The following is a 27,039-nucleotide window of genomic DNA, read 5'->3' as shown; positions in this document are numbered from 1 at the left end:
AAAATCTGAGAGAAAACCCTATGAGGACAGACTATGCCCCTGCGGAGCTGCTCCCGAAACATTGACGCATTCACTGTTACATTGTCCACTTTATACTGATGAAAGAGATTTATTTTTATCTCAGTATCTGAAAGATCTCAAAAGCCACTCAGTGAAGACAATTCTTATATGTTTATTAGAAGATAGGGACCCAACAATATCCCTGGTGGTTGCTAAATTCTGTTACACATTGACCAAACTAAGAGAAGCTAGAGCACAGCAATCGGTTACTGTCAAAGGTTCCTGATTTTATATATTTGATGACATTTTAGACTTTGTTTCCGTTATTGTTTTCTCTTTTTACTGTGTATATTCTGTGTATATTGATGTTTGATCTAAGATCGTAAATAAACAACAACCACCCCACTCAGAAATAAGAATCTAAAGTGGCTTATTAAAAAGGTCTGTAACTATCCTGACCACCTATCATCATATAATACAAATCATGACATTTTTGGGAGGCACAATCGCTCCAATTATATATTATATATCACTGGAAGAGTTGAAGAAAAATGGAAGGAGAGGCAAATAGCTACAGTTCCCCTGAAGATAGCAACCAGTGGTAATCACGAGTCTAAATAAGCTCATGGTTTTATATTTAACACTTAGTATTTTCAGGACACAACCCTTTTCTTTCTGTTTTCCAGGAATGCAAAGGCTATACTATTCATCATGGAAACTGAGATTCCACTTTGTCAAAGTTCTTGGTGCATGGCTCAATTGCAAATTAATGAAGCACTGCATATTTGGAGTGGTTTTTCTTGTTCCAAGCATTTCCCAAATTTCCTCTCTTACTGCTACCACAACTTTCCTAGTTAGACCATAAAACCAAATTAAGGAAAGTACCTGAACTTCATTGCCAGTAATCATTGCCCAAGACCCATAGTGGCCTTTCTCCTGACGGAAAAACTGGACAGCTTCTAAAAATGCTTCCGCTTCAAATGAGGCCTCCTTGAAAAAATCTGAAAGAAAAAATGAACAGGTACTGTTGCTTTGGATCCATAGGTATTTTTCTCTTCACAGTAACCAATCTAATTCCATCTGATGCTGGATTTCTTTTCCCCCAAGCACAAAAAGCTTTATTTATTCATTTACTCATGCAGAATATTTAGATGCAGTTTCCCCACCTTCAACTGTGCAACAGAAAACAATTTCTCTGCAAGGGTATTGGGAAAGAACTAATCAATGAACCCCCCAAAATCTGATTAATGTCATCATCTCTAACCACATTGATTAAAATCATTTGCCGAATGCTTTGTAAAAATATATTAAAGTGTCTATAGATTTCTGAAGAGCCAAAGCTGTAAGTACTCAAGAAGAATCTAACCATTCATTTTGTTTTTCAAAGAGATTTCTAACCCAGCTGTTAGAAATTGCTATAATTCTCCCATAAAATTTATATACATGTGCTCTCATGTAGAGAAACAGAGATATAGCAACACCACAAGGGTAGAGGAAAATGAAAATGACACAACCACAGATAGAGAAATTATTTTCATTTTTTTAAAAAAATATGTAGTCGTACATATTCTCTTTCACCACATGGGAGCATATGTATACAAAGAAGTGCAGCAATCTCACAGAGATTCCTGTGATCTGAAACAGCAATAAAAATAAATGAATGTCTGAAATGAAATTACAGAGCTGATTTACTCATTAACCTTCTTAATGAAGGAACATGCAATTAAGCCCTTCTTTGTTGGTAGTGGCTCCTTTCCAAGACAGCCAGGAGATAATGGTTAGAAATCCCCTTTGCAGCTTGCTCTCCTTTTGCCTCATTTTACATTCCCATCAAATACAGAGCCCATCATTTCCCCATCACCATCAAAGAACTGCCCCACCAGCATCATCAGCTGCTTCAAAAGCTATAATTAGGCATTGGGACATGCCCTATAGATAGGAAAGGAAAGGAAAAAGTTCAAATGTCACTTAGCAAGGTTGCACTTCTGAATCAATCTGTTATGCAAGTACCAGATTTATGCCCCAATTCTAAATATGATATGATATTGTGTCGGTATAGGTACCCCTTCGATGGTGCCACAAGAAGTGCAAAGTTGATAGAAGGCTAGTTGCTTTCCTGCTTGGAAGAACACCTGTAAACATCATTTTGACCACCAGAGGGCCAGTCGATAGAAGTGTCTCTAGCATATGCAGGGGTTTGGCCAGATGAAGACACAAAAGCTGTAATTATTGCCGTGGTGGGACTCTGAGTCATGTGTTTTCATATTTACCAGCTGTGCTCATTTCTAACCAGAAAGGGACAAAGGGACCAGCTAGAGGGCTAGCATCCAGATATAACAAAGATGTAGCCACAAGCCAGTGGGGATGGTGATCCTCTCACATCCATGTGCTTTCAAAAGTAATGAATTAGTCCCTCCACTTCTCTGTTTTAGTATATGACTGTGTGAAGGGAGGTAAAATAGTATAGAATTCTGACTACAAAATTGGCAAGGGAATCTGTGGCAGCTGGTGCCTCAAAACACATGGGAGTATTGACTCAGCTAAGCCACTCACACTACATATTTCTGCAGCTCTGCCATTCTAAGTGCCTCCAATTTGCTTCACCCCAGGTTTGCCCATGGAAGCCCCTCCTATCAGCCATGACAGCTAAATGGAACTCTCATGCCCAGAGGCAGCGAACCTCTGAATACCAAGTGCCAGGGCTAAACAACAGGGGAACACCTTCACCCTCAGTTCCTCTTTGTAGACTTCTCAGCTCACAAGCACTGTTGAAAACAGAGCACTGGACGAAATGGAATCAAGTTACTTCCTCAATACCTTGGCACTTTTGTGCACCGCAGGTCAGGAAGCAGGCTAAATGTGGAATAACGGCCTTTTCCAAAGTATTAAAGGGACTATGCTAAAGAGTCATGAAAGGAAAGCAACCACATCACTGAGTTTTAGCCCTATTCAGGCATTGTAGTTCTGGGCACGTTAGAACTGGGGAAATGAAAAAGGGGAAACGGAAGCACACCCATTAGCCACGCCCCTCCAGGTCAATGCAACTGGTGGGCACACACTCCCTGTTCTCCCCATGTTTAGCACATGCCCCTGTGTAAAGTGCTGGACACATGGAGGGGAGTGGTGTGGCCTGAGAAACAGAGGCATGTGCCTAGCTGGTATGCTCCCGTTTGCCTACTACCCGGGTACAATGTACCGAAAATTATAATTCCTGAATAGGGCATAGCAGTGACTGTAAAAGCTGAGGTGACCACCCACTCATCATAAAGGTGCTCTTTGTGTGTGCTTGGGGGTGGGGGAGAGAGAGCGAGAGAAAGAGAAGGGTTTTCTCTTGGGCAAGAACTGTGTAATAATGTGTACTTTCCTGAAACAGTCTGGAACTATTATTATTATCCCTTATCCCTGCTGGATCTGGGCAAAGATCTATCTCGTTCAGCAGTCTTTTTCCAATGGTGGCCAGCCAGATGCCTCTGCGAAACTCACAAATAGGGGATGCATATTGCAATCATATTTAGAATTTGCCAAATTATGTGTGTCCAACAACAACCCGAGAATGTATCAGACGGTGTATCATTACCAGAACTTCTTTGTAGTTGGGAGATTCAGTTAATTTAAGCGGGAGAAGCACGTTCTCATCAAGAGCCTCCTAAAACGGGATTGCCCCAAAATGGTTTGCATTGTAGATATCACTACTCTAAATGTCTGAGCAATTCATTGTTTCTTTGACAGCAAAAGAGGCTCAACTGCAATTTTGGATTGTTAAGTCATTTGTTAGGGCAGACTCCCGAACACTGGGATCATCCATTTGCCCAGAGGCTGTTTTTCTCCCCTAAAGGTCATGATGGAAACAGCCTGAACTGCTTGACCTGAAATGTTTAGGAGCACATAGCAACACACTACAAAATGTCTAGAACAGAAAGTTATCCACCAGTTGGATCCATTTTATGGTGTCTCTTTGAGTAATCAGAATGAATCAAGGCATTCAAAATACACATTACTACACCACTGAAGATTTTTGAAATGCTGGAAAAAATAAGTCAAGGCAATATTGCAATAAGCATTTGGCAATATAACTTTCATAATGCTTGTCCACTGAGAGCTCATTCCATCACCATGATGTCTGAACATAATCCATTCAGCTCTGTCCACCCTTGCTTTCTACCTTTTCTGCAATCAATGTTTATAAAGATCAGAGATTCCTAAGAGACATCTTACAACAACATCTTTCTTTGTCATTTGATGTTTCATTAGTTAAATCCAGTAACTAGACAGCCCTGGTAACTTTGCTTACTCCATAGCACAACACAATTACATCTTGATTCATTCCACAATGCTGGGACACTTTGACTCATTTTTTGGAAGCAAAATATTAGTCTGATATGTAGCTAGCCAAAAAAAAAAAAAAAATTTATACTTCTATTTCCTGAGATCTGAAAGTTGAGTACAGCTAAACTAACAAGACTATTCTTAATGGTATAGTAAAATGCTTTTTTCTTCTAAATGTAAAGGAATAACAGTACAATACAAATACTTTTAATTAAGATCCTATTTCTGTATTCTGTTTTGTTAATTAATTTACATCCTAGCCCTCTTTTCAGTAAGATGAATGTGGGTAGGTAGGGGAAGTGGACAGTCCCAGTTAAAATACTGAACCAAGATTGTTCCACAAATAAGCATTTATTATGATCCTGACACTATGGGCTATTATCAGAGTTTGGCTTGTTAAAACCAAACATACCATCCTGTAGACACAGTGACCCAGCCAAGCCTTGATTTGATTAACTGACACTTGCTGACACAGATGATGGTGTGAACTGTCTCCACTGAAATCAAAATTCTCTTTAAAATATTTGATCTGTGATGGCTCGCTCACACATGCAAGTCATCACTTGATGTGTGTGTGAACTGGCTTTCACAGATAGCAATGCATGCAGGAGATTTTGTGTGTGTGTGTGTGTGTGTGTGTGTGTGAATGCCTTGCCTGCATAAGCAATCATCTCTGTGTGAAATGAGCATTTCCATCCTCATAGTTCAGGAAAGTTGTAAGTTTGAACTGTGAAGCATTCTAGTACCTGCACTCCATCGAACATGCAAAACTATGTTCAATTATTATAACTAAACAAGTCTGGTTTACATTCACAGATGTACAAAATCTAAGACTCCCAAAGCATCTATGGAGGTAGGCAGCTGTGAAAGAGGCTCAAACCTTCCACAGAACTTAAAGCATCCAGAGGACTCAAAAGCTTCAAATGCCTCAAGGTTGATCTGATTATCATGAGGTGGGCTGAAGGCCCCACCTCATCAGTAACAACTGAATGCAATTTAGGGGTACCAAATGTTGGACACCCCAGTTTTCACTGGCTCCACCCACTATACAGCAACTGCTCCAAACCTGTAAAGAATGCACATGCCCAACTCCATCTTGGAATTACTTGCACATCATCAAGTTGGGGAGAGGCTGAGTGAGTGAGTGAGTATGCATGTGCACATGCACACACACATGCATGTGCACAGTATAAGAGGAGGCAGATCTAAGGGAGAGGTAGCAAGGGAGGGAATCTGAAGAGGAACACAGACTAAGTTAACCATGTAATTCACTTTCTCATTCTTTTGCTCTTCTTCTGATCCACAGATATGGTCTGCCTTTTGCCATGCTTCCACCTTAGTTATACTTGTAAAGGTTCATGACATACTTTGACTTTCTTAGGTTCTCTCTAGCAAAATTTGTAAACTTATTTGCCAGTTTTTTCAAGGGCAGAGAAATTCATGTTGTGGGCCAACAAATGAAATCCCAACACCCTGGGTTCCCTGTATAAGAGATTCCCAGATGTTGACGACTACAACTCACAACAGTAAGAACTAACTTTTATATGATGTTCTGTTAACTTTCTCCTTTGTTTTCAAGCAAGCTATAGCAGCCTTGCAAACCGTTACTCAGGAAGTGGGTCACCCAGCCTCGCTGTGGTCATCTGTCCCATTCTTCCTGTCCTCATCCCCCTGCTGTTATTTTCATCAGATGTATGAGCCTTGGGGAAAAGCAGAGACTAATCTCTGTGCTTGTATCCCAAACATACAGCAGGACCCTGAATTGAAATAAAGGAACCAGTTCCCTGCCACTACTACCCTATGACCCAGAAGAAGCAATAGTGAAGATAATTATGATGCTACCATGTCAGGCACTCACAGGGCTCTCTGACTTCATTCTTCCTTAGAGGGTTTGTTGCGCTCAAGACAAGAGATGCAGAAACACAAAAAAGGTAAGCAGCATTCATGTTGCACAGAAGACTGAATCATAAAAAAATATCCACAGTCCCAACATGTTTGGGACTAGATGGCTGCATTATTATTTATCAGATTTAGCTTCAAGAGGAGTGTTCATTGTGACATCTCAGCCTTCAATGAAAAATAGTTTGCTCTGGTTTCAGTGCTGGGGACTGTGGAAATGTTTCTGTTTCAATAAATCTTCTGTAAGCCACCTTAAGTGGTGCAGTGGGGAAATGCTTGACTAATGCAGAAGGTTGCCGGTTTGAATCCCCAATGGTACTGTATCGGGCAGCAGCAATATAGGAAGATGCTGAAAGGCATCATCTCATACTGCGTGGGAGGAGGCAATGGTAAACCCCTCCTATATTCTAACAAAGAAAGCCACAGGGCTCTGTGGGCACCAGGAGTCGAAATTGGCTTGACAGCACACTTTACTTTACTTTACACCTCTAACAGTCTGATTTGTGGCAGGGTTTGGTGCCATCTCCCTCTTTTATAGTAAGGGAGGCAAAGAGTTGGACATGCTGCTGGGTAATGTGGCAACCAGAAGGCCTGGCTCCTTTTTCAAGATGTACATGCAGCTGTGTTGGTGCTGCCCTGTGATAATAAATAAGAGCAGCAGCAACAGCAGCTTCAGTTGGTGCTTTAGAAGGTTCAAAGTGTTTCCCATAGTTTATCTTGCTGAAATCCTTACAAAAGCCCTGTACAATAGGTCTTATTATTCCCATATTGCTTTGGGGGAGCTGAGACTAAAAAAAGTATGATTTGTCTAAGGCCACCTAATAAGTTAATGGCAAAGGTAATTTGGACTAGGGGCTTCTTGACGTGCAACTTAGTCTCTTAACCACTATGTAGCATAGTGGTAAACCACTAAGTAGCATAGTGGTTAACCACTATGTAGCATACTGGTGGCTATAGGCCATCTCCAGACTCAGAGGCAAGATGGCTCTACATACCAGTTGCAGGGAGCAACAGCAAGAGAGAGAGCATGCCCTCAGCTCTTGCTTGTGGGCTTCTCAGAGGCATCTGGTGGGTCACTGTGTGAAACACTATGCTAGACTAGATAGGCCTTGGGCCTGATCCAGCAGGGCTGTGCTTATGTTCTTATATACATAGAAGAAGAAGAACTTCTTTCCATTAAGGTGGTAGTAGAAAACTTCTTCAAAAGTCAAGAACGTCTGAGAGACTGAGACTAGAGATATGAGATTTTACAAGATAAATATGAAACTAGTCACTATGCAGCCTCCCTGCCTCCTACTGTGCTGTAGTTATGTGTCTATCTTATGACACAGAGTCAGCATGGTGTAGGAACATAGGAAGCTGCCATATACTGAGTCAGACCATTGATCCATCTCACTCAGCATTGTCTACACAGATTGGCAGCAGCTTATCCAAGATTGCAGGCAGGAGTCTCTCCCAGCCCTGTCTTGGAGATGCCAGGGAGGGAACTTGGGACCTAGATGCTCTTCCCAAAGCGGCTCCATCCTCTAAGGGGAATATCTTACAGTGCTCACACTTCTAGTCTCCCTTTCATATGCAACCAGGATGGACCCTGCTTAGCTAAGGGGACGTCATGCTTGCCACCACAAGACCAGCTCTCTGTAGCAGTTAGAGTGTTGGACTAGGAGCAGGGAAACCCAAGTTCAATCTACATTCAGCATGAAACTCACTGGGTGACTTGGGCCACTCACTTATCTATCAGCCTAACCTAATTCACAGGGTTGTTGTGAGGATAAACATAACCATAAACACCACTTCGGGCACGCTGGAGGAAGAGTGGAGTGTAAATACAAACATAAGCAAGAAAAACATTCAAGCAGGCAGCAGTACAGCACTAGAGTGGAGGTCTAACTCGGCATCATAGCCAGGCCCACAAATGCACCTGCTCTGGTCCCAACCTTCCACAGGCTCCTGCTGTCTGTCTCTCTTGTGGCATTATGTGATGTAAGGTGCAGTTCTAATCCTTGCTTGTCAGGTGACCACCAGACTTTAACATACTTACAATCTTGTAGCAGGAAACATTAGAAAGTTTAAAGAAAATTGATACATTTCAAGGATACAGCTGCATTTATAGGAGTCACCGGCTCAAATCAGAAAATAATTCTCACTTTTAAAAAAAGGAGAAACCTGCATTGACCTAAGCTTCTACCGTTGTGCAATAGCACCATTATGATTCTTCAGCATTTGATTGCAGTTTGCAAACCTAGATGGCTGACTAAGAACTTATGTTTGGGGGGGGGGCGGGGATAAAAGTTTGAAGCTTCACTGAGTATCACCCATGGTAATAAAGAGTTTAATTGTTTATGTACACAAAGGACTAGGACTGTGAGGGCTTCCTTAGCCAGATCATGCGGTAGAAGAACTGCTAACCACCAACAGAAACTAGATGAGGTCACTTCCAAACAGGATACAGGCCTGCAATCATGTGCTGTATTTATAGCAAACCAAAACTTGCAGGCTTCAAATACAAACTTGCACATCAGTAGGATTCAACTGCCCTCATTCTGCAGGATTTGATGCTTGTATTCCTAATGTCTTGAAATAAACTCTGGCTACTTGCAGTATCTGAATTCTCAAAGTTTCCTGCCAAGCTCTGCTAACTAGCAAGAAGCATCTTTTAAACTGGTAGCTGACTTGGGAGGAGAAAAAGACCTTTAAAAATAAATAAATAATCCCTGCATAGCATCTCTTCCAGTGGCTGTTCCTGGTGTCTCCCTAGTATTTCTTTTTAGATTATGAGTCCCTTTGTGACATTTTCTCATTCCTTTTACTATGTAAACTGTTTTAGGAACTTTCTTGTTGTTGAAAACTGGTATATAAATATTCATAACAACGACAGTAGTTGTGTGCTCCTTCTGGAGGTGTCCCCTGCCCCCACCAGCTTACAGGTAAAGGGGGCCAGTATCTCAACAGAATGTCAAGATTCCGCAATAGCAGGACCTGCCCTGACAGTTGAAAGGAGCTGATATGGCTCCTCCCAACAGTGCGACTCTCATTTCGTATCATCTCTTGTTGTCATCCAATATTGTCAGCTGTGCATCAGAGCCAGCATAGCGTAGTGGTTAGAGTGTTGGACTAGGACTGGGAACACCCGAATTCAAATCCCCATCCTCTATAATAAAAGCCCTGGGTGTGTGCCCGTGTCTCTGCGCCCGTGTCTCCCTTGACCGTTCTGGGCATGCACGCAGCGCATGGCCAGAACGTCCGAGGGAGATACGGCCGCAGGCACCAGGCGGCCATGTTAAGGAGAGCAGCGGGCCGAGAACGGACTACGGGGAGGAGAAGCGGGGACCGGGGAGGGCAGATGCGGCAGCGGTGGGACAGCAAATTTATTTCATGGGTGATGAGCAACTGGAAACTGACCAACATTGTAATGCAGTAGCAACAGCCTCCGCCAAAGCAGCTCCCTGTGTGGAAGCGAAAGGCTCTCCCCACTGTAAGGACCCGCGAAGGAGGATGGGAGGGACAGGCAGGCGGTTGCGCTAAGCCCGCAGGTGGGCGGCGGCAGCAGCCTGTGAAGAAGAAAGGGGGCAGGCAGCGGCTGGCTGAGCCCTTCGGGAGGGACAAGGAGGAAGACAGTTTGGGCAGTGCCGTAGAGAAACGGGTGCTCCTGCTGGTGGGCGCCTAGGCCCCTGGCGTGAGCATGTCTCGGGAGATGCCCAGCTCTCTGGACGCATCGAATCATGATGGCATTGTGTGTGAGGAGCGAGCGACGGCTAAAAATAGGCGAGGGTGGGCAAGAGGCAGCGGGAAGGGGGCTGTCCCCACTGCTGGGCGGCGGCAACTGTACGAATTGCTGGGTGGGTGGGAACTTGCTGCCGGGGAGGTGAGAAAATGTGGTCTGTAATATTGGTAGCGAGAGGTCTCGCGAATCTTCACCCCGGGAGTTGTGAATGAAGGCTGAGATTGAAGAGCGGAAAGCTCAAAGCGGATTGCTGCAAACCCTGCTCCTTCCCCGCCCTCCCTATATTGGAGCAAAGGGACTTGAAAATTAACACATAGAAAGAATTACTAAAAACAAAAGGGGGGAAAAATAGGGCCAAGAACAGAGGAAAGTCCACATCCCTTGCTGTGGAGGAAATACAGATCTACCAAACATATCTACACAACCCTACTAGTGCCCGTTATTTTAACGGGCTTAAAATTACTAGTTCAACTATGAAACTCGCTGAGTAACTCTGGGTCAGTCAAGTACCTCTCCCAGCCTAAACTACCTCACAGAGTTGTTGTGAGGATGCAAATAACCATGTACACTGCTCTGAACTCCTCAAAGGAAGAACGGGATATAAATGTAAAATAATAATAATAATAATAATAATTATTATTATTATTATTATTAATCAATTCCAAAAGACCTTGAAGAGCACCTCAACACCATAGGGGCCACAGAAATCACCATCAGCCAATTACAAAAAGCAGCTTTACTGGGAACAGCCTATATTCTGCGACGATATCTATAACAATTGACAATAAAATTCTGGCATCCCAGGTCCTTGGGAAGGACTCGATGTCTGGATAAAACAAACCAGTCAACACCACCTGTCTGACTGTGTAAATAAATAATAATAAATTAATACATATAGTACATCCCCTTGCTCACACAGTGCCAAACATGTGATTGTTGGAGGCATGGCCAGCAGGCATGCTGGCATCAGAGAGTGATCCGTCTCCCCATATTTAGCAAATGCTGACAGATTTCTGTAAGAAGGCGGCTCCTTGTTTTCAAAGGCACCTCCACCATCGTGAAGACTAGAAGCCTTATCCAAGAGGAAACGTGTGACACTGAGGAGTCTAAATTCTGTACAGAATGCTGGAGACAGGGAATTAGAGCTATGCTTACTAGGCAGCACACTGTCGCAACATTCATACAAACCTCCAATGGAACAGAATTTACAAACAAGTGGATTTACAAGTGCGCCCTGCTGAAATAAGAGCATCTCCTTCTCTGTTTGTTTTCGGGAAGACCCTCAAGACTCACCTGTTCTCACAGGCTTTTAATTAGAATTAATTTTAATAATTTGTTTTAATAGTTGTTTTATGTTACTGTTTTTATTTTTGTTTTTATGCTACTGTTTTAATTGTTTTGTATTTTAATCTGTGCTGATTTTAAAAAAATTATTTTAAGTTTTGTACACTGCTTAGAGATATACATATCAGGCAGTATAAAAATATGATGAATGAATGAATGAATGAATTTATATGGGTCCAGGTAATGCTCAACAGATTACTGAAAGGCAAGACTGGAGGTAGCAGTGTGCATCTCCCTTCCTGCTGTGCATTTTACTGTACAGGTCTATGTTAATAGGGCAGCTGGTCTTGTGGCAGCAAGCATGAATTGTCCCCTTTGCTAAGCAGGGTCCACCCTGGTTTGCATTTGAATGGGGGACTACATGTGAGCACTGTAAGATACTCCCTTTATGGGATGGGGCTGCTCTGGGAAGAGCATCTAGGTTCCAAGTTCTCTCCTTGGCATCTCCAAGATAGTGCGGAGAGCAGGTGCACAGGAAGCTGCTGGAGGCATGGGAGCAAAACGGCAGTGGCCCCTAGATGCCCTAGCCACGCCCCCTGCGACTGGCATCAAACGCAGGGGGTGTGGCCATATGCAGGAACGCAGTCACACAGCCCGATTCGCAAGACACTTCAGGCAGCGCTGGGTTTTCAGCCTGGCTGGGAGCTCTTTTCCCTGCCTTGAAAGGAAGAGAGATGCGTTCCCAGCCAGGCTGGAAACCCAGCACTGGCTGAAGCTTCTCACAAACAGAGCCACACAGAGGGCAGATGGAGTGGCTCCACAGGGAGCAGTGGCCAGGTTCTTTGGATCCCGGTGGGGTCCAATGGTGGCTCCACCCAAGAGATGGTTTAGATCTGCCTGTTCTGAATGGGGTTACATTCCCGCTGAAAGATCAGGTAGATAGCTTGGATCCTCTGGTTTCTCAGGTTGAGGCAGTTGCCAGGAGCGCTTTTTATCAGCTTCAACTGATATATCAGCTGTTTTCATTTCTGGAGGTAAATGACCTTAAAACAGTGGTGCATATGCTGGTAACCTCCAGGCTTGACTACTGTAACGCAATCTACATGGGGCTGCCTCTGTGTGTCTTCCAGAAACTACAATTGGTACAGAATATGGAGGCCAGATTGGTCTCTGGGACAACTTGGGGACCATCTAACACCAATTCTGAAAGAACTGCACTGGCTGCCAATATGTTTCAGAGCGAAATACAAAGTGCTGATTATTACCTATAAAGCCCTTAACGGCTTGGGTCCAGGGTACTTAAGAGAGCACCTTCTTTATCATGAACCTAGCCACCTATTAAGATCATCTGGGGAGGTCTGGTTACAGTTGCCAGTGTCTTGTTTGGTGGCAACTTGGGATCAGGCCTTTTCTGTGGCTGCCCCGGGGCTTTGGAATGTACTCCCTGTCAAAATAAGAGCATCTTCACCTCTGCCTGTTTTTAGAAAGGCCCTCACCTGTTTTCTTAGGCTTTTAACTGAAATTAATTTTTAACTGTTTAATTGTTTTTATCCTATGACATTATTTTAACTTTTTATTCTGTGAAATTGTTTTGTTTTTACTCTGTTTTATATTTATTGTTTTAAATTATGTACACTGCCTAGAAATACACATATAAATATGATAAATGAACAAATAAATAGGAAGTGATTCTTGAAAGGTCTGTTGAGCCTAATCTCCTTAGAATTTTCCTCTTGAATTTTTAATGGCTTATGTTCTCTGGATGTTCATTTTATTACAAAATTTTATCTCTGACTTTGATATTTCACTTCAGAATTTGATATTTGAAAGCATTTAATAACTTGTCTTTTGCTTGTTTGAAAGTGTTTGTTTTGTTTGTTTGAAGTGTTTGTTTTGTTTGTTTGAAAGTGTTTGTTTTGATATTTAACAATGAACAGTAATTTATAGTTGGTGTGCAATAGTATTTTGTATTTGATAGTTGACATGAAATGATATTTATTCTTATGTTACACTATTTAAATTTGATATGCAGTTGAAAGGTAGACGGCATATATTTAACACCTGGCAAAGCCTAAATAATCAGATGTCAACAAGCCTACAGCACTCAAATTTTGAGGTAAAGTTGCACATTCACATTGGATTCACATGTAAAACGGAATGTTTTTGCAAACTTTAACTTCAGCTCTAGAGGAATAAACCAGTCGTATTAGGGACGTAGTACTCAACCAATTTAAAGTTGAAAATTGCTGGGCCAAACTTTCTTCACCACCACAGTGGCTGCAATTCAGGAGGACCCACAGGAATGTTTTCTGAGAGTTCGTATACTCTTATATGCTCTTCTAATGAGTGGAATAAATCTCTCTCCCCTCCAATTATTGTACATTATGTGTCTGGACTAGTACAGTTGTGGCCAACTGCATATACATAATATTCCAAACCATAAGGGTATTAAAGCAAGATCTACATATGGTGAAACATCTGCCTAGGAAGAAACACACATATATCTGGCACTTCACAGAATCTTGAATCTATACGCAGCAATAAATATGCTCTGTAAAATGGCCAGCTGAACTCAATTTCCTCTCTGCTGCATTCTTAAAGGGAAAGTCTCTCTTTCCCATGGTTTATAATCCCAGCTATTCATCTTTTGAACATTGGTCATGCAGTGATCTATGTGGAATACAATCTCTTTTGTTCTATACTGGGCTAGTAATCGTGTAGATCAACTTTTCCTGGCGCGCTGTGAATCTAATGACTCAAAACCTGCAGCGTGGCTTCAGTTTGCTTGACTTCTTTTTGCAGAAATGTAAAATGTTAGAAGGCTGACAGAGCTCTTGGCAGTCCCTATTCCTAACTGGATTTCAGCCCATCACTCTAGTGATGTGCTGGCAAAGTATGGAGTGGATGACCTAATAAGTCTTTCTCATCTTGAATATCCCTGGATTTATTTCCTGCTCTTCGTGCTTGCTGCTTCTTCAGTTTATTTTTTTTATCACATGGAAATGCTATGTTGCAGAGGGATCTCCCACATGTTAAATAACAGGATGTTTAACTGAAGATTTTCCAGGAGAGGAGTTGCTTTGGGGGGGGGGGGTTACATCTGTTGATATATTCAATGGTCTAACTATGCTGTGCTGTTTTAGGTGAAGAAAGAACATTGCAATATATATACCAAACTAAGGGCTGGTAGAGAAGCTTATGTCCAGCAACAAGAGGGCAACACCCATGTTTATTTTACCAACTTGTAGTTTGCCCTTCCAAACCTCAGGATACCCCAAGAAAATAAATTCTAAAACAGTCATTAAAGCTGAAAGCCTTCAACATCAAGAAGTGCAGATCTACACGTTAAAAGAATTGCAAGGCTGCCATCCTTGCACTCTGTGTGTGTGTGTGTGTGTGTGTGTTTTCCCCCTGCCTAATCTTGCTGTTTCACATCAGATGGTTAATTCCAGACATGTTAAAATCATAGTGACTTCATTCCTGATGTTAACTGAGAGCAGAAGTCTCTAGGGGGCTGACATGGGAGGGCTACATTTGTGTCCAAAGACTTCTCTTGTGGCTGGATTGTGTTGCACACAGATGAAGTGGTACTTATGCACAGTGATAGGAATATAGGAAACTGCTTTATACCAAGACAGACCATTGGTCCATCTAGTTCAGTATTGTCTACACAGACTGGCAGCAGCTTCTCCAAGGTTGTAGGCAGATTTGGTGTACCCTGCACCAAATCTCCTGATGATCTCTCCCAGTGGTTTCATGTAGATGTTAAAGAGCACTGGAGAAGTATGGAGTCTTGTGGAACTCCACACTTTATTTCTCGCTTGACAGAACAGCAGTCTCCAAATAGCACCATCTGGAATCAATCATAGAGGTAGGAATAAAACCACTGTAAAACAGTGCCACCCAATCCCACCTCCCTCAGGCAACCCAGAAGGATACCCTGGGTGATGGTATCAAAAGCCACTGAGAGACCCAAAAGGATCAGCAGAGTCACACTCCTTTTGTCAGTAGCCAAAAAGAATAGGTTGTGAGACGCACAGTCTGAAGCAGTTTGTCCACATCCTCAGGAGTCACAAATTGAAAGTGATCTAATCTAATCCTATAAGAGGAGTTGCTGGACACCACCACAGTAGACTCTGCAGTAACTGTGGAATCCAGTTCAGCCCAAATACAACAGATTTTAGTCATGAAAAAGTCATTGAAAATTTCAGAGTGAGTGACTGACGGTTCCAAGTTCAAACTGAAGGGGGGGGGCATTCTAGTCCCCTCACAACACTAGAGAACAACACTGGATGTGGATTTGCAGGAGCAATGTGGGCAGAAAAGAATAACTTCTTTACTGCCCGCACTGCCAGAACATAGTTCTGTGTTGTGATCCGTTGGATTCACGCTGAGTCTTCCTCCAGTTGTGCTCTGGTCAACTACCTCACCGCTTCAGCTCCTGTATTTCTTCTGAATACCACCGGGCTGATTTTGAAGCAGGTCGGAGAGGACATTTACAAGCAATTGTGTCTACTGTTCTAGAGAACTCATTATTCCATATTTGCATCAGAGCATCAACAGAATCACTAGCAGAGCCAACTCTAAACCCTTCCAAGGCTTCCAGGAATCCTATTGGATCCAATAACCATATCGGGCGGACCAGCCTAATAGGTCTTGCACCCCTGCAGAGGTGGGTTGTGGTTGCAAGTCCTACCTTAACCAGATGGTGGTCCATCTATGACAATGGGGAGATGATGGGAGTCCCTACCCATGGAACACCACCCTGATGAGAGCAAAAGACCAAATCGAGCATGTGACCATCATCGTGTGTCAGTCCAGAGACCACCTGGAATAGGCCCATAGTCATCATGGCCGCTATAAACTCCTGAGCCACTCCTGACAACATGGTCCCAAAATGAACATTGAAATTCACCACCACCACCACCGTTGGAGTTGGCACTGTGCAACTCCAATGCCAACTCCGCAACCAGAGGCATCAGCTCAGTTAGGGACTCTGTTGGGCAGCAGGATGATCAGTACACCAACAGAAGTCTCAGTCAATCTTGGTCCCCAGACTTAGGTACACACATTCAATTCTCTAACAGGGATCCTGGTAAGGGAAATGTATTCTTTTAGACTTAGCCACCTCATCTCCCCACCCGCAACCTCTCACCTGCTCCACCATGGAGTATCCCACCGGGAGAAGCTGGGACCAAAACAGAACCACTATCCTCTCCTGACCAGGTTACCTTAATAAATACCAGGTTGATTATGGATCTTTCATCCATAATCAAGTCATGGATGATCTCAAGACTTATTTTGGACCAACTTGGCATTACAGAGTAATAAAGTGATCACCCCTTTGATCCTGGAGTTGACTGGCTGTCAAGAGTTTCTCCATTTCCCTTGATGTATGGCTGATCACTTCACTGTTACAAATCCCAGATCCACAGCCCTTGGGATCCTCAACCACTCCTTGTTACAATCAGATACAGATGAGATGTAATAATGACAAGGAAAACTCACTTTATTAGCATAGCAAGAATAACTGTGGAAGTCTGAGGCGTGCTTTGATCTAAGAATCTTCACTGTTATAGCCAAGTACAATTCTGGACCATGTGTGAACTGGCCTTAAGATCTTATTATTTGCCACATGCCATTCATCCATTCCTACCCATCTTTCACCCTAAATCGTCAAGTGTCCAGTTGGAAAATTCCTTCAATAATATGACAAGCTCTGGAGGCATGCATGGATCTCTTTGGGTGAAGCCTTGTGGATAAGCTTGAAAACCCTCAGATTTCAAAGTGCTTTATAGTGAGAAACCTGCTTAGAGTAGAATTATACAACATACATAACATAGGATGCCATGAAAAACTGCACTGCCATGTTGGCTTCATCCACTCTCCCCGGAAGGCCTGGCCCATGCCCCCTCTGACTGAGGCAGCATATTGAACTGCCACACCTATCTCCTCCCAGGGACTAGGGGGAGCAGTTTGGCCAGGCCTCAGGGATCCCTGGGGGGGGGGGGACTTCATCAAGGGATGCTATAAAATGCAAAAGGGGCAGAAAGACAGCAGAGGACCAATTTCTGCCCCCATCAGAAACCAGCAATCCTGCTCACTCATCTCTCAACACGTATGGCACACAGAATGCACTGTACACCAATTCCTTCCCCATGACCGTGTCTTACCTGGCAGTCGTGCCCATTGCTCCTGCTACTCCCAAGCTCATCCTCTCTTCCTGACTTTTAACAAGACAGGAAATAAGGAACTCAGCAGCTGGTAGTACGGATCCCTGCCTTTGCAAAAGGCAGAGCGAGGGAGATGAGCTCAACCAAGCAGGAGCAGCAGTGCTGGTGCTGCCAAGTTGGGTAGGGATGGGGTGGCCCAGTAAGGTGGCTGGCGGAGGCAGGTGCAAGGGTGGGGTGCCCCCTCACCTCCTCTTCATTCTCCTTTAATTTGCCACCCTGAGGCAGCCTCATTGGCCTCATTCCCCTTTAACATGGAGGAACCCTTATCCCACATCATGACATCATCATCTAGTGCACTTCTTTCCTCATTGCTACTGGCATAATATGTTGGCATCCCTGTTACACTTAGCTTGTAGTTCCACCTTAACCATACTAAAACTTACCCAAGCCACACTCTTGCTAAAGAATATCGACTGGCTGGTCACTGATGGCCAAACATGCAGAGTAATCCCTCCCAGTACCCAGATAAACACAGTCTGCTCAGCTTACCTTGGTTCAAGTGTCTGATGCAGTCATTCAGGGCAGTGCTGAACTGTTTCTGAGACTCTGGATCCGGGAAGCAGAAGTAGCTATGTCTGAGGAAAGGCTGCCACAGAAAGACTGGATATTCTTTTGGAAGGACAACAAAGGCCTGGGCATTCTCCTTTTCATTGGAAGCTTTCAAAAAATAACCCAGAACATTTGAAAAACTTGCAAGTTCCAGGACTCCGACTCAGTTTAACAAGCATTTATAAGCAAGCAAGGGTGTTGCAGTGTGTTTTGAATTATGCCAAAATGATTTATTTTTTATTGTGATGTTTTGCTTATTTTATTGTGGTTTGTTTTTGCAAGGGCCCATTTCTTTACTCCCTTGTTAGTGTTTCTTTCCTGCTCTCCCCCAGCTTTTCCCTTTCTTCCTGCTTTCACAAAACCTTCCCTCCTTTGCTTTATAATGCAATGGTGCTATGGCGTTCAGGTGCCGTGCAGCCTGCAGGGCATTTAGTCCCAACACTTCCTATGCAGTGAGTGAGTGAGTGAGAAACCCTCTCTTTCCATGGTGCACCAAAGGGTTAGGGCCTAGGAGCACAATAGGCTGCATGATCTGCCACAAAACTGAGCAGTACAGCCTGTGGAAGGGGGCAATTTACCATCCTCTCATGATGACGTAAGGGAGAGGTCTGAGGGAAACTGTGGTCAAGGGATGCATATCCCAACCTAATTTCCTCCTCACATTCTAAGATACTTTAAACTGCTGATACACAAGCTCCTTTAAGCTGCCTCCTTTGCAGCTTTGAGTCCTTAGGGTGGTGGTTAATTAGGATCACAATGCACCCTAGGAGGAATTCTCTCTTTTCTGTGGATTTTTCAGAAATTTTTAAGAACAATCATGTAATGCTTGCTAGGAAACAATTTAGTACATAACGGACATTATTTTTTGAGTAATGGGAGTTTTAGCAGTTGTCAACTTCACCTCTAAGGCTGAGCAATAATCAAACAGAAAAAGGGAAATGAAGACAGGTCATTCTACTTAAGCTTTGCTGTGCCTTACCATTAGGGTCTGGAAAATGTTTATCAGATAGTATGTTATAGTCTTCCTCTGCAGTCAGTACTTTGCCTCCAACAGGTAGAATGCAGCTTTTAGAACTCATTCCCTTTTGGAAAGCCTGGGATTGAGGAAGAGAAGCATATGATGCTTTAGAAAAAGAGTAATCAAAGCTGATGAAATGTCTCCAACTTAATTACATTAAACTGGGATACAATGTTGTTGTTGATTTTTATTTACCAGTATTTAATTTCTTTAAAAAGTTCTCAAAGTGATTTACAGAGCAAAATCACTTTGGATGGTTTCCTGTCCCAAAGGGGCTCACAATCTAAAACACACACACACACACACACACAAACACACACACACACACACACACACACACACACACACACACACACACTAGAGGAAGACCAGCAACAGTCCCTAAGGAGGATGCTTTGTTGGACTGATCGGGACAGTTGCTCTCCCCTTGCTAAATATATATTAGCCATCACTTTAAAAGGAGCTTCTTGCCCAGTTAACAGAGGTTAGCATGAAACTTCTGGAGGCTTGGGAGTGCATGGCACATTCATCTCACAAAGCAGGTCTCTGAAACATTATAACTGAAGTTAATCGAGGAGTGATTTGAGACGCTACCTAGTATACAAAAATTTTTGTGGGCAGAGCAGACTAAAACTGGGTAAGAGCCAAAAACACAACAACAACAGTGCAAGGGGAGAAGAAGAGGAGTCTATGAGATGCTTCAAACAGATAACTGAACAGGCCATGGATTGTTCAGCCGCAAATGCAATCTGGAACAAGCAGTACTGCTTTCCTGACTTTACCTCCTCAGCTCACATGTGGAACAGTTGCACTTTAATCCTGGTATATTTAAAACACAACTTTGCAGCTCATCTGAACACAATTAGATTCCAGTTTCAAATCCTAGTGTGTAAATCGTAGGTAAACTACAGCGCCCAGTGCTAGATGAGTGCAGAGCTATGATTTAAACAAACCAAGATTCTCCTGGCGTGTGAGCTGAAGTGGCAAAGGGGAGGAGGAGGAGGAAGCACATGAAATCAAAAGACTTCAAGTCATGTTCAAGAGTTTTTTAATTTTTATAAGTATATTGAGTAGAAGTTTAAAAAAAAGTCATGTTCAAGACCAAGCAAGCCATAGTTTGTTTGGCTGTCTGAACCTATCTTATGGCACTATCTAGAAATGATACTTGGTGGGCAATATTCAGATGCATTTCCTTAAAGCACCAAATCAGAATCACTCCAACATAAAAAGGTCAGAGCAATAATAGCAACCTCTTCAGTATTCAGCCATTCTCTCAAAGCGATTTACCCAGAAAAATAAACGATACATAAATAAGATGGATCCCTGTCCCCAAAGGGCTCACAGTCTAAAAATAAACACAAGACAAATACCAGCAACAGCCACTGGAGGGATGCTGTGTTGGTGTTGGATAGGGCCAGTTCCCCTGCTAAATATAAGAGAACCACCACTTTAAAAGGTGTCTCTTTGCTCAATTAGCAGGGGCTGTCTCGCCCTTAAGAGGAACCTAGAATCAGTTTCAAAACTGGACATGACAAATCAATGCACTAAACAGGACTTGATACACTGAAGACCTACCTCTTTGCTTTCAAAGCTTTCTACAGCATAGTTGTGTTTAATCACTATGCATCTGTCCTTCCATTTCTTCAAGTCTTCAGCAAAATGTGACACTTCTCCTTCAAAAAATACCATGCTGGATTCGGCAGGAGGCTACAGAGAGGTCAAATGTGAAAATGTTAGAGAGAAGTAGATTACTACTTTCTGAAAGCCTCCCCAGTGCTTAATTGGTAAAAAGTGTAGTGCTGGGGTACTAAACCTGCCTAGAAGACACACCTTGTGAACTAAAAGCCTTGGCCTATGGTCCGAGAAGTCTGGGGACTGGCAGTGACAGCACAGACGGACAGTAATACTAGCTAGCTAAAAGTATGTTAATTCTGCATGTTTGTGTGGGGGATCTGAAAATCTGGTTTTTAGATTGTTTTAACCAGCTCTATTAATTTTGTTGTGAATTGCCTCTCAGGTGTGGAAATGTGGAATAATTATAAATTAAATTAAATTAAATGTACTCTGAACAAACTCTAAAGCACTTTCTTCTTAGTCCACTTATTCCAGGGCTCAACTGATGCCCAAGTCTTCTGCTTTTAAAAGTCTAAAGGTAAAGTGTGCCGTTGAGTCGATGTCAATTCCTGGCAACCACAGAGCCCTGTGGTTATTCTTTGGTAGAATACAGGAGGGGTTTACCATTGCCATCTCCCATGCAGTACCTCTACTGCCTGATATAGATGTTTCCCATAGTCTGGGAAACATATCAGTGGGGATTCCAACTGGCAACCTCTGGCTTGCTAGTCAAGTCATTTCCCCGCTGTGCCATTAAATGTCTACCCACATTTTATTAGCAAGGGTGATGTTCTTTACCCTCTGTTTGAAACTGAGAGATGGGTATCAGAAGGAAGGATATAGACTGATATGCATACTTCTAGTGGGTGGACCAGTTGTTTTTCTCCTGAGGAAGAGTCCTTGTTGCTCGAAATGCACTGGGACTCTTATTGTATTATCACATGGAATAAAGACTCATGGACCATGTGGTTTCCCACTATTTCCCCCTTAGGAGTTGGTTCTTTCTGATCATCCTTGATCTGAAGCAGATCATTTTGAAAGTCATTAAATCTACAGTGGAGAGCCTTTAAAAATCCCACAAGATGACAGAAAAAAGTCAGCGCATAGTGACATATAGACAGCTTTCAGAAATGATTGTGCAGACTCACTCCATCATTTATCCATAACTGAAGCATGGAAGTCTGCAAAAATAGCATGATAAACTCATGGCACGCCCTCTCAAGCAAACACATGCCATGTCTACATTATATATTTAATGCGGTTTCAAATAGGTTTATCATGACCCATAAGCAAGGGGTTCTTGTCCTCAGAGGTGCAAGAGATCTCGTAAGAAATAATTCTCAGAAATCTTACAAAGCTGCAGCTTCCAGAGTCCTCTGGGGAACACTGGCTGACATTCAGACTAAGAGTGCACATACAGCGATGCTGTATAAATGTCCCAGGACCACTGTTCCCTCTAAGGCGTGCGCATGTGCGTGTGCTCACACATTTTCTGATGTCCACTCAGTTAATTTTAGATTCCACTCAAGTTGAATCAGGAAGGCCCCACTCTGAATGCATTTGCACACACACTGCCTTGATACTGCCGCCCAGAACAAAACTCATTACACACACAGATGGAAAAAAAATTAGAGATAACACTGTCCAGGATAAGGGCAATCTTTATCAATTTTCCCTTTCCACTGTAGCATACTGTGACTCCTGAGAACATGTTCCAAAGGGTCACACAGCCCTCAGGGATGTATTCTTGTGAGTCACAGTCTGCTACAGAGGGAAGGGGAGATTCACCACTGCCCCAGAGCACATGCTGCCCATTTGCTGCATGTGCAATGTGTTAGTCTGGAAGTTGGCCATTGGCTTAGTTCAGATATAACAGCCAAATCAGAGTTTGGCCATCAGGGCCTAATCACAGGCTCATGAGTTCCCTCCCCCACACAATTCCTTCCCTAGTTTGGTCAAACGATAGTTTACCCAATTTGGATGTAATTTCAAACTATGGTATGCACAAACCATAGTTTCCCTAATTCAGGTGTAATGGCAGACTATGGTTTGCCCCATCAAGAAGTAAGGGAGGGAATCAAGCACATAACAGGATGATAGTGGGAGGCAGAGGGAGAACACAAACTTTAGGCTTGGCCCCAACAGCCAAACTACGCTACTGTAACCATCAGACTGGTTTTTAAGGTAGATGCAGCCACAGTAACAAGCCCTGCTCATTACCTTTGTTTTTAAGAACTGAGATTGCAGATCTCTGTTTTGTTCCAGTTCATTCTGAATGTGCTGGCAAAAGGACACAGCATATTGACGTTTGTAGTGTGGGCTGAAGTTCTTGATCACAGCTTCTGTCTTTCCTGAAATGATATATTGAAATATAGATATATTACATTTTTGCCTTTATTTATTTTAGACTTCTCAACTATTTTTATAAATTAATGCTGCAAAATAAATAAATAAAAATACCCTACACAACTGCATGTATCTTATGCTACTGTAAGACAATGGAAGTTTCTACTTGACATAGCACTGTTCCTAGCCCTTTTCTGAAAGGTTTAGTAAGATAGGATCTCTTATCCTTGAAAGAAAAGGGCTAGGAACAGTGCTATGTCAAGTTCCGACATATCTGATGGACTGAAGCAGAAGATAAAGGCTTTGACATGTTTTAACATATTTGATTCCAAATTTTAAGGCTGGTACTAAGAATTTCTCCCTAACTCTCTTAACGAGCAAGTATCTATTTGCCCCTTATCCACCATCTCAGGGTTTTATTTTTCTATTCTATTAACTGTACCTGGTGGGGAAATCTGAATGAATGACATGGATTAGTTCACACATCCTCTCTAATAAAACGCTTGGTGTCCGTCCGAGGACGGACACCAAGCATGTGTCCGTGCCTCCCTGGCCTGTTGCCTCCCTGGCAGAACAGGACAAGGGAGCCCCGTGCCTCCCTGGCAGAACAGGACAAGGGAGACACGACGGCCGGCACCCGGTGGCCATCTTGGGTGGCCAGAAGCGGCCGCCCCGAAGAAGCCGGGAATGCGGGGAAGGGGGAGACTGGCCGAGGCGTGGCCAAGGCGGCGGCGGAGCCGCGCCGCCGAAGCCGGACGGGGGGAGGAGGCGGCGGGGGAAGCCAGCCGAGGTGGTGGCAGAGCCGCCGCCGAGGCCTGGCGCCGCTGCCGCAGCCAGGCGGCTGCAAGTCCTTGGGGCCCTTGCCCGGCCAGGGAGACCATCCGGGAATGTGAGGCGGGGGCGGGGGCGGGGCGGACCGGACCGGCAGCGGCGCCCCCAGAGTCCGCCCGGCCGCCGCCACCGCCCACTCTCCCGCCCTCCCAGCTGCCCAAATACTCCTTCCCCACTCCCCCCCCAAATGATTAAGGGCCAAAATGGCCCAGAAGAATGCCATGGCCGCCAACCGCCCTCCCAGCTGGCCGAGACTTCCTTACCCGAAGCAGCCCGCGACAGTCGGGCGATCTAAAATCCATTTTTTGCGAAGAAGAGAGGAGCTCCCGAACAGAGCTCCTCTCTGTGCTAAGCCAATGCCCAAACTGCTGCTATGGATGCAAAGGACGCCTATTGCGTCCATAGCAGCAGTTTGGGCATTGGCTTAGCACAGAGAGGAGCTCTGTTCGGGAGCTCCTCTCTTCTTCGCAAAAAATGGATTTTAGATCGCCCGACTGTCGCGGGCTGCTACGGGTAAGGAAGTCTCGGCCAGCTGGGAGGGCGAGGGGGGGGGGAAGGCCAGAGGAAGTGGGGCGGGGGGGGGACTCTCCCCTACTAGCGCCCGTTATCGCAACGGGCCTGAAAACACTAGTGGCTACATAATCTATGTCTGGCATAAGGTGAGCTGTTTGAATGAGTTTCTGGCTTCCACCCATTCCCCTCAAACTATATATAGAGTTGAATGTCCACACCCATACACACACATGGAATTGGAGATATACACACACATATTACGAGAATCCTAGGTATTGCTCCAGGCATTCTATCCTACCATTTTTTCAGTGGAGACAGATCATATGGGGGTGGTCTACATGCACCCTGGCTTTGCCGGGACCTTTTCCCCCCCACATGGGAGGGGAGCAAGCTTTCACACACTAAATCGTTGTTATCCGAATTAAATGCTGGTTATCCAGAACAGTTTGACCAGGATTCCCCAGAAATTCTGGGTTCAAACATTCAGCTCCGCTAGGCTCATTAGTCCTGATTAACTTTTTAAACGGGATCCTTGTGATTGTGTGAACCCAGCCACGTATTTGCATGTAACATGTTGTTTGCTCTAAACTATGGATTAAGAAGTTCTCAGAACAGAAATCTCACGTCTGACACAAATTGACTAAATGAGGCTATTCTCACATCACAAGCTGCCTGGGGTAATGCAGGCAGCTCATGTTGTCTGGAGTGCTGCGAGCCCTCCACTCCCAGATGCCCAGCCAAGGACAGCCCTGGGTTCTATCGTGGATTTGTTTTACCCCGGCAGGCAATCATCTGGGTGATCGCCACCAGGTAGAAGGCTTCCCCCTGGCCTGCCGCCATTTGCGGGGGGGGGGAGTGGCCACGCCAAGTGGAGTGGCTGCTCTAATGGGAGCAGCTGCTGTGCTGCTGACGCGGGGCACTCTGGGATGCGGGAGGACTCCACCATGCCACCGCTGGTCAGAGTGCAGAGTGCGGCAGAGACAAAGATGGCCGCCGTTCATCTGCTGAAATCACCTGCCTTTCTCCCAGCCCTCCCAAATGGGCGGGGGGCAGTGGCGGCATGGAGTTACAGGCAAGTGCCCTAAGCATTTTGGAAAGAAACAGACAAAGCTCTAGCGTTCATGCTTTGGTTTCCAAATTTTGAATATATAATTTCGCTGGGAGTTCTACTTTTAGCTTTGTACTACATTTGATACCTAAATGTATCCATTTATGCTCCCAGTGTTCTCTCTAATGTGTGCGTGTGTTCACATGCTCACACATTTTTTGATGTCCGCCCGGTTAATTTTAGATCCCGTTCAGGTTGAATCAGGATGGCCACACTCTGAATGCATGTGCACACACACTAGCTTGATACTGCTGCCCAGAACAAAATTTATTCCACACACAGTTGAAAAAAATTAAAGAGAACACTGATGCTCACACATACAAGCCCTATTTAGACATTATGTTCAATGGACATACAATATGTACAGTTCGGATTTGTACGCACATATAGCAGTTATTCCCACATTATGCTGAATGCACATACAGCAGTACACTTCTTATCTGTATCCTGCCTGTACTGAGGTTCACTTTTAAAATGAATGCACATGCATTCACTCGTACAAAAACATGTATGCGTGTGTGTACATTTGAATGCACATATGACATACCGTCCAAATAGGGCTATTCAGTGAGCCCTTTTCTCCAACTTTTCAAAAGAATGTTTTGTTTATGTAGAGGAAATACGGTTACAGGGTTGTTGTTTTTCAAAAGAAGCATTACTACATCTGGCTGCTGTTTACAGCTTTGCTTCCTTTTTATTGTTTCACATTCTTTAGACACGTCCATTGAGTTTGCTCCCTCTCTTGTTCCTGAGGAGAGTTCACATGCGTGCCTCTTACAGCAGAGCTGACTGAATTTCCTCAGTGTGTTCTGCATCAGGGGTCTCTCTCCCTATTTGTGAGCTCGGGGTTATAGGAAACATTTCTCATCTGTTCTTGGATGCATGTTATTCCTATGGAAACTTCAGTGTAGCAGTACATGAGAAAGTTATATTAGATAGTATCTGAATGCTTTTATTTTTACTAACCTTTTGCCACACTGACCATTCTCACGATGAGCAGCTTGATAAACAGGGGGGCCACCCTGAGGTTGTTGTAGCCCAACAACAGCTGAGGAGCCTCAGGTTGGCCACCCCTGCTCTTAAGGATCTTTCTACTATTGGCCATCACACAAGCATGAGAGCCTGTACTTAAACCTAATTTCGCTCTTCCACAATGGACAATGTGTGTTATCAATTTGCTCAAACAACGTAAGGAGTTCAGCTTTCATTTTGTGAAATAGGTCTCTAGTATCTTTGAATCTCATTCCCATGCTTTTCACTTCTCCTTTCTTGACCAGTGAGAAGTTCAAGGCTGCTTCTACAGTATCCTTTGGAGAAGAGAGCATTTGGAGATTGATGGAGTCTTATAATGATCTATTACTGTCTAAATGTATGGGGTTCCCCAAGCAACCTAAATCCAACACTCTGAACTAGAATAAGGGGCAGACTAGATTAAACACATAATAGAGGTTACTGTGCTCTCCCCACTCCTTTTTCTAGTATATAGCAGCCAGTGTTTGCAGACAAGCACACACCCAAGACAGGAACTGTGGCATGGGAGATGGGGGCATTTAACCCTTATCTCCACCATGGCACTGATCTAGATTAGTTCCCC

General features: G+C 43.9%; 1 protein-coding gene across 1 annotated transcript in view; it reads right to left on the bottom strand.

Moving 5' to 3' along the window:
* The window catches only part of NIBAN1 (niban apoptosis regulator 1), a 97,690-nt gene that overhangs the window by 24,613 nt on the left and 46,038 nt on the right, over positions 1-27,039 (bottom strand). The window contains exons 2-6 of the mRNA XM_053249794.1: positions 22,868-22,998; positions 20,609-20,740; positions 18,995-19,109; positions 17,956-18,123; positions 886-1,001 (exon numbers count right to left, since the gene is read on the bottom strand). Of these exons, the coding sequence (XP_053105769.1) occupies positions 886-1,001; positions 17,956-18,123; positions 18,995-19,109; positions 20,609-20,740; positions 22,868-22,998 (662 nt within the window). The remainder of the gene's footprint in view (positions 1-885; positions 1,002-17,955; positions 18,124-18,994; positions 19,110-20,608; positions 20,741-22,867; positions 22,999-27,039) is intronic.

Source organism: Hemicordylus capensis, chromosome 4 (assembly GCF_027244095.1).
Source record: "Hemicordylus capensis ecotype Gifberg chromosome 4, rHemCap1.1.pri, whole genome shotgun sequence".
Taxonomy (NCBI): domain Eukaryota; kingdom Metazoa; phylum Chordata; class Lepidosauria; order Squamata; family Cordylidae; genus Hemicordylus; species Hemicordylus capensis.
The sequence above is the reverse complement of the archived record's forward strand: the minus strand, read 5'-3'. Positions and strand labels throughout refer to the sequence as shown.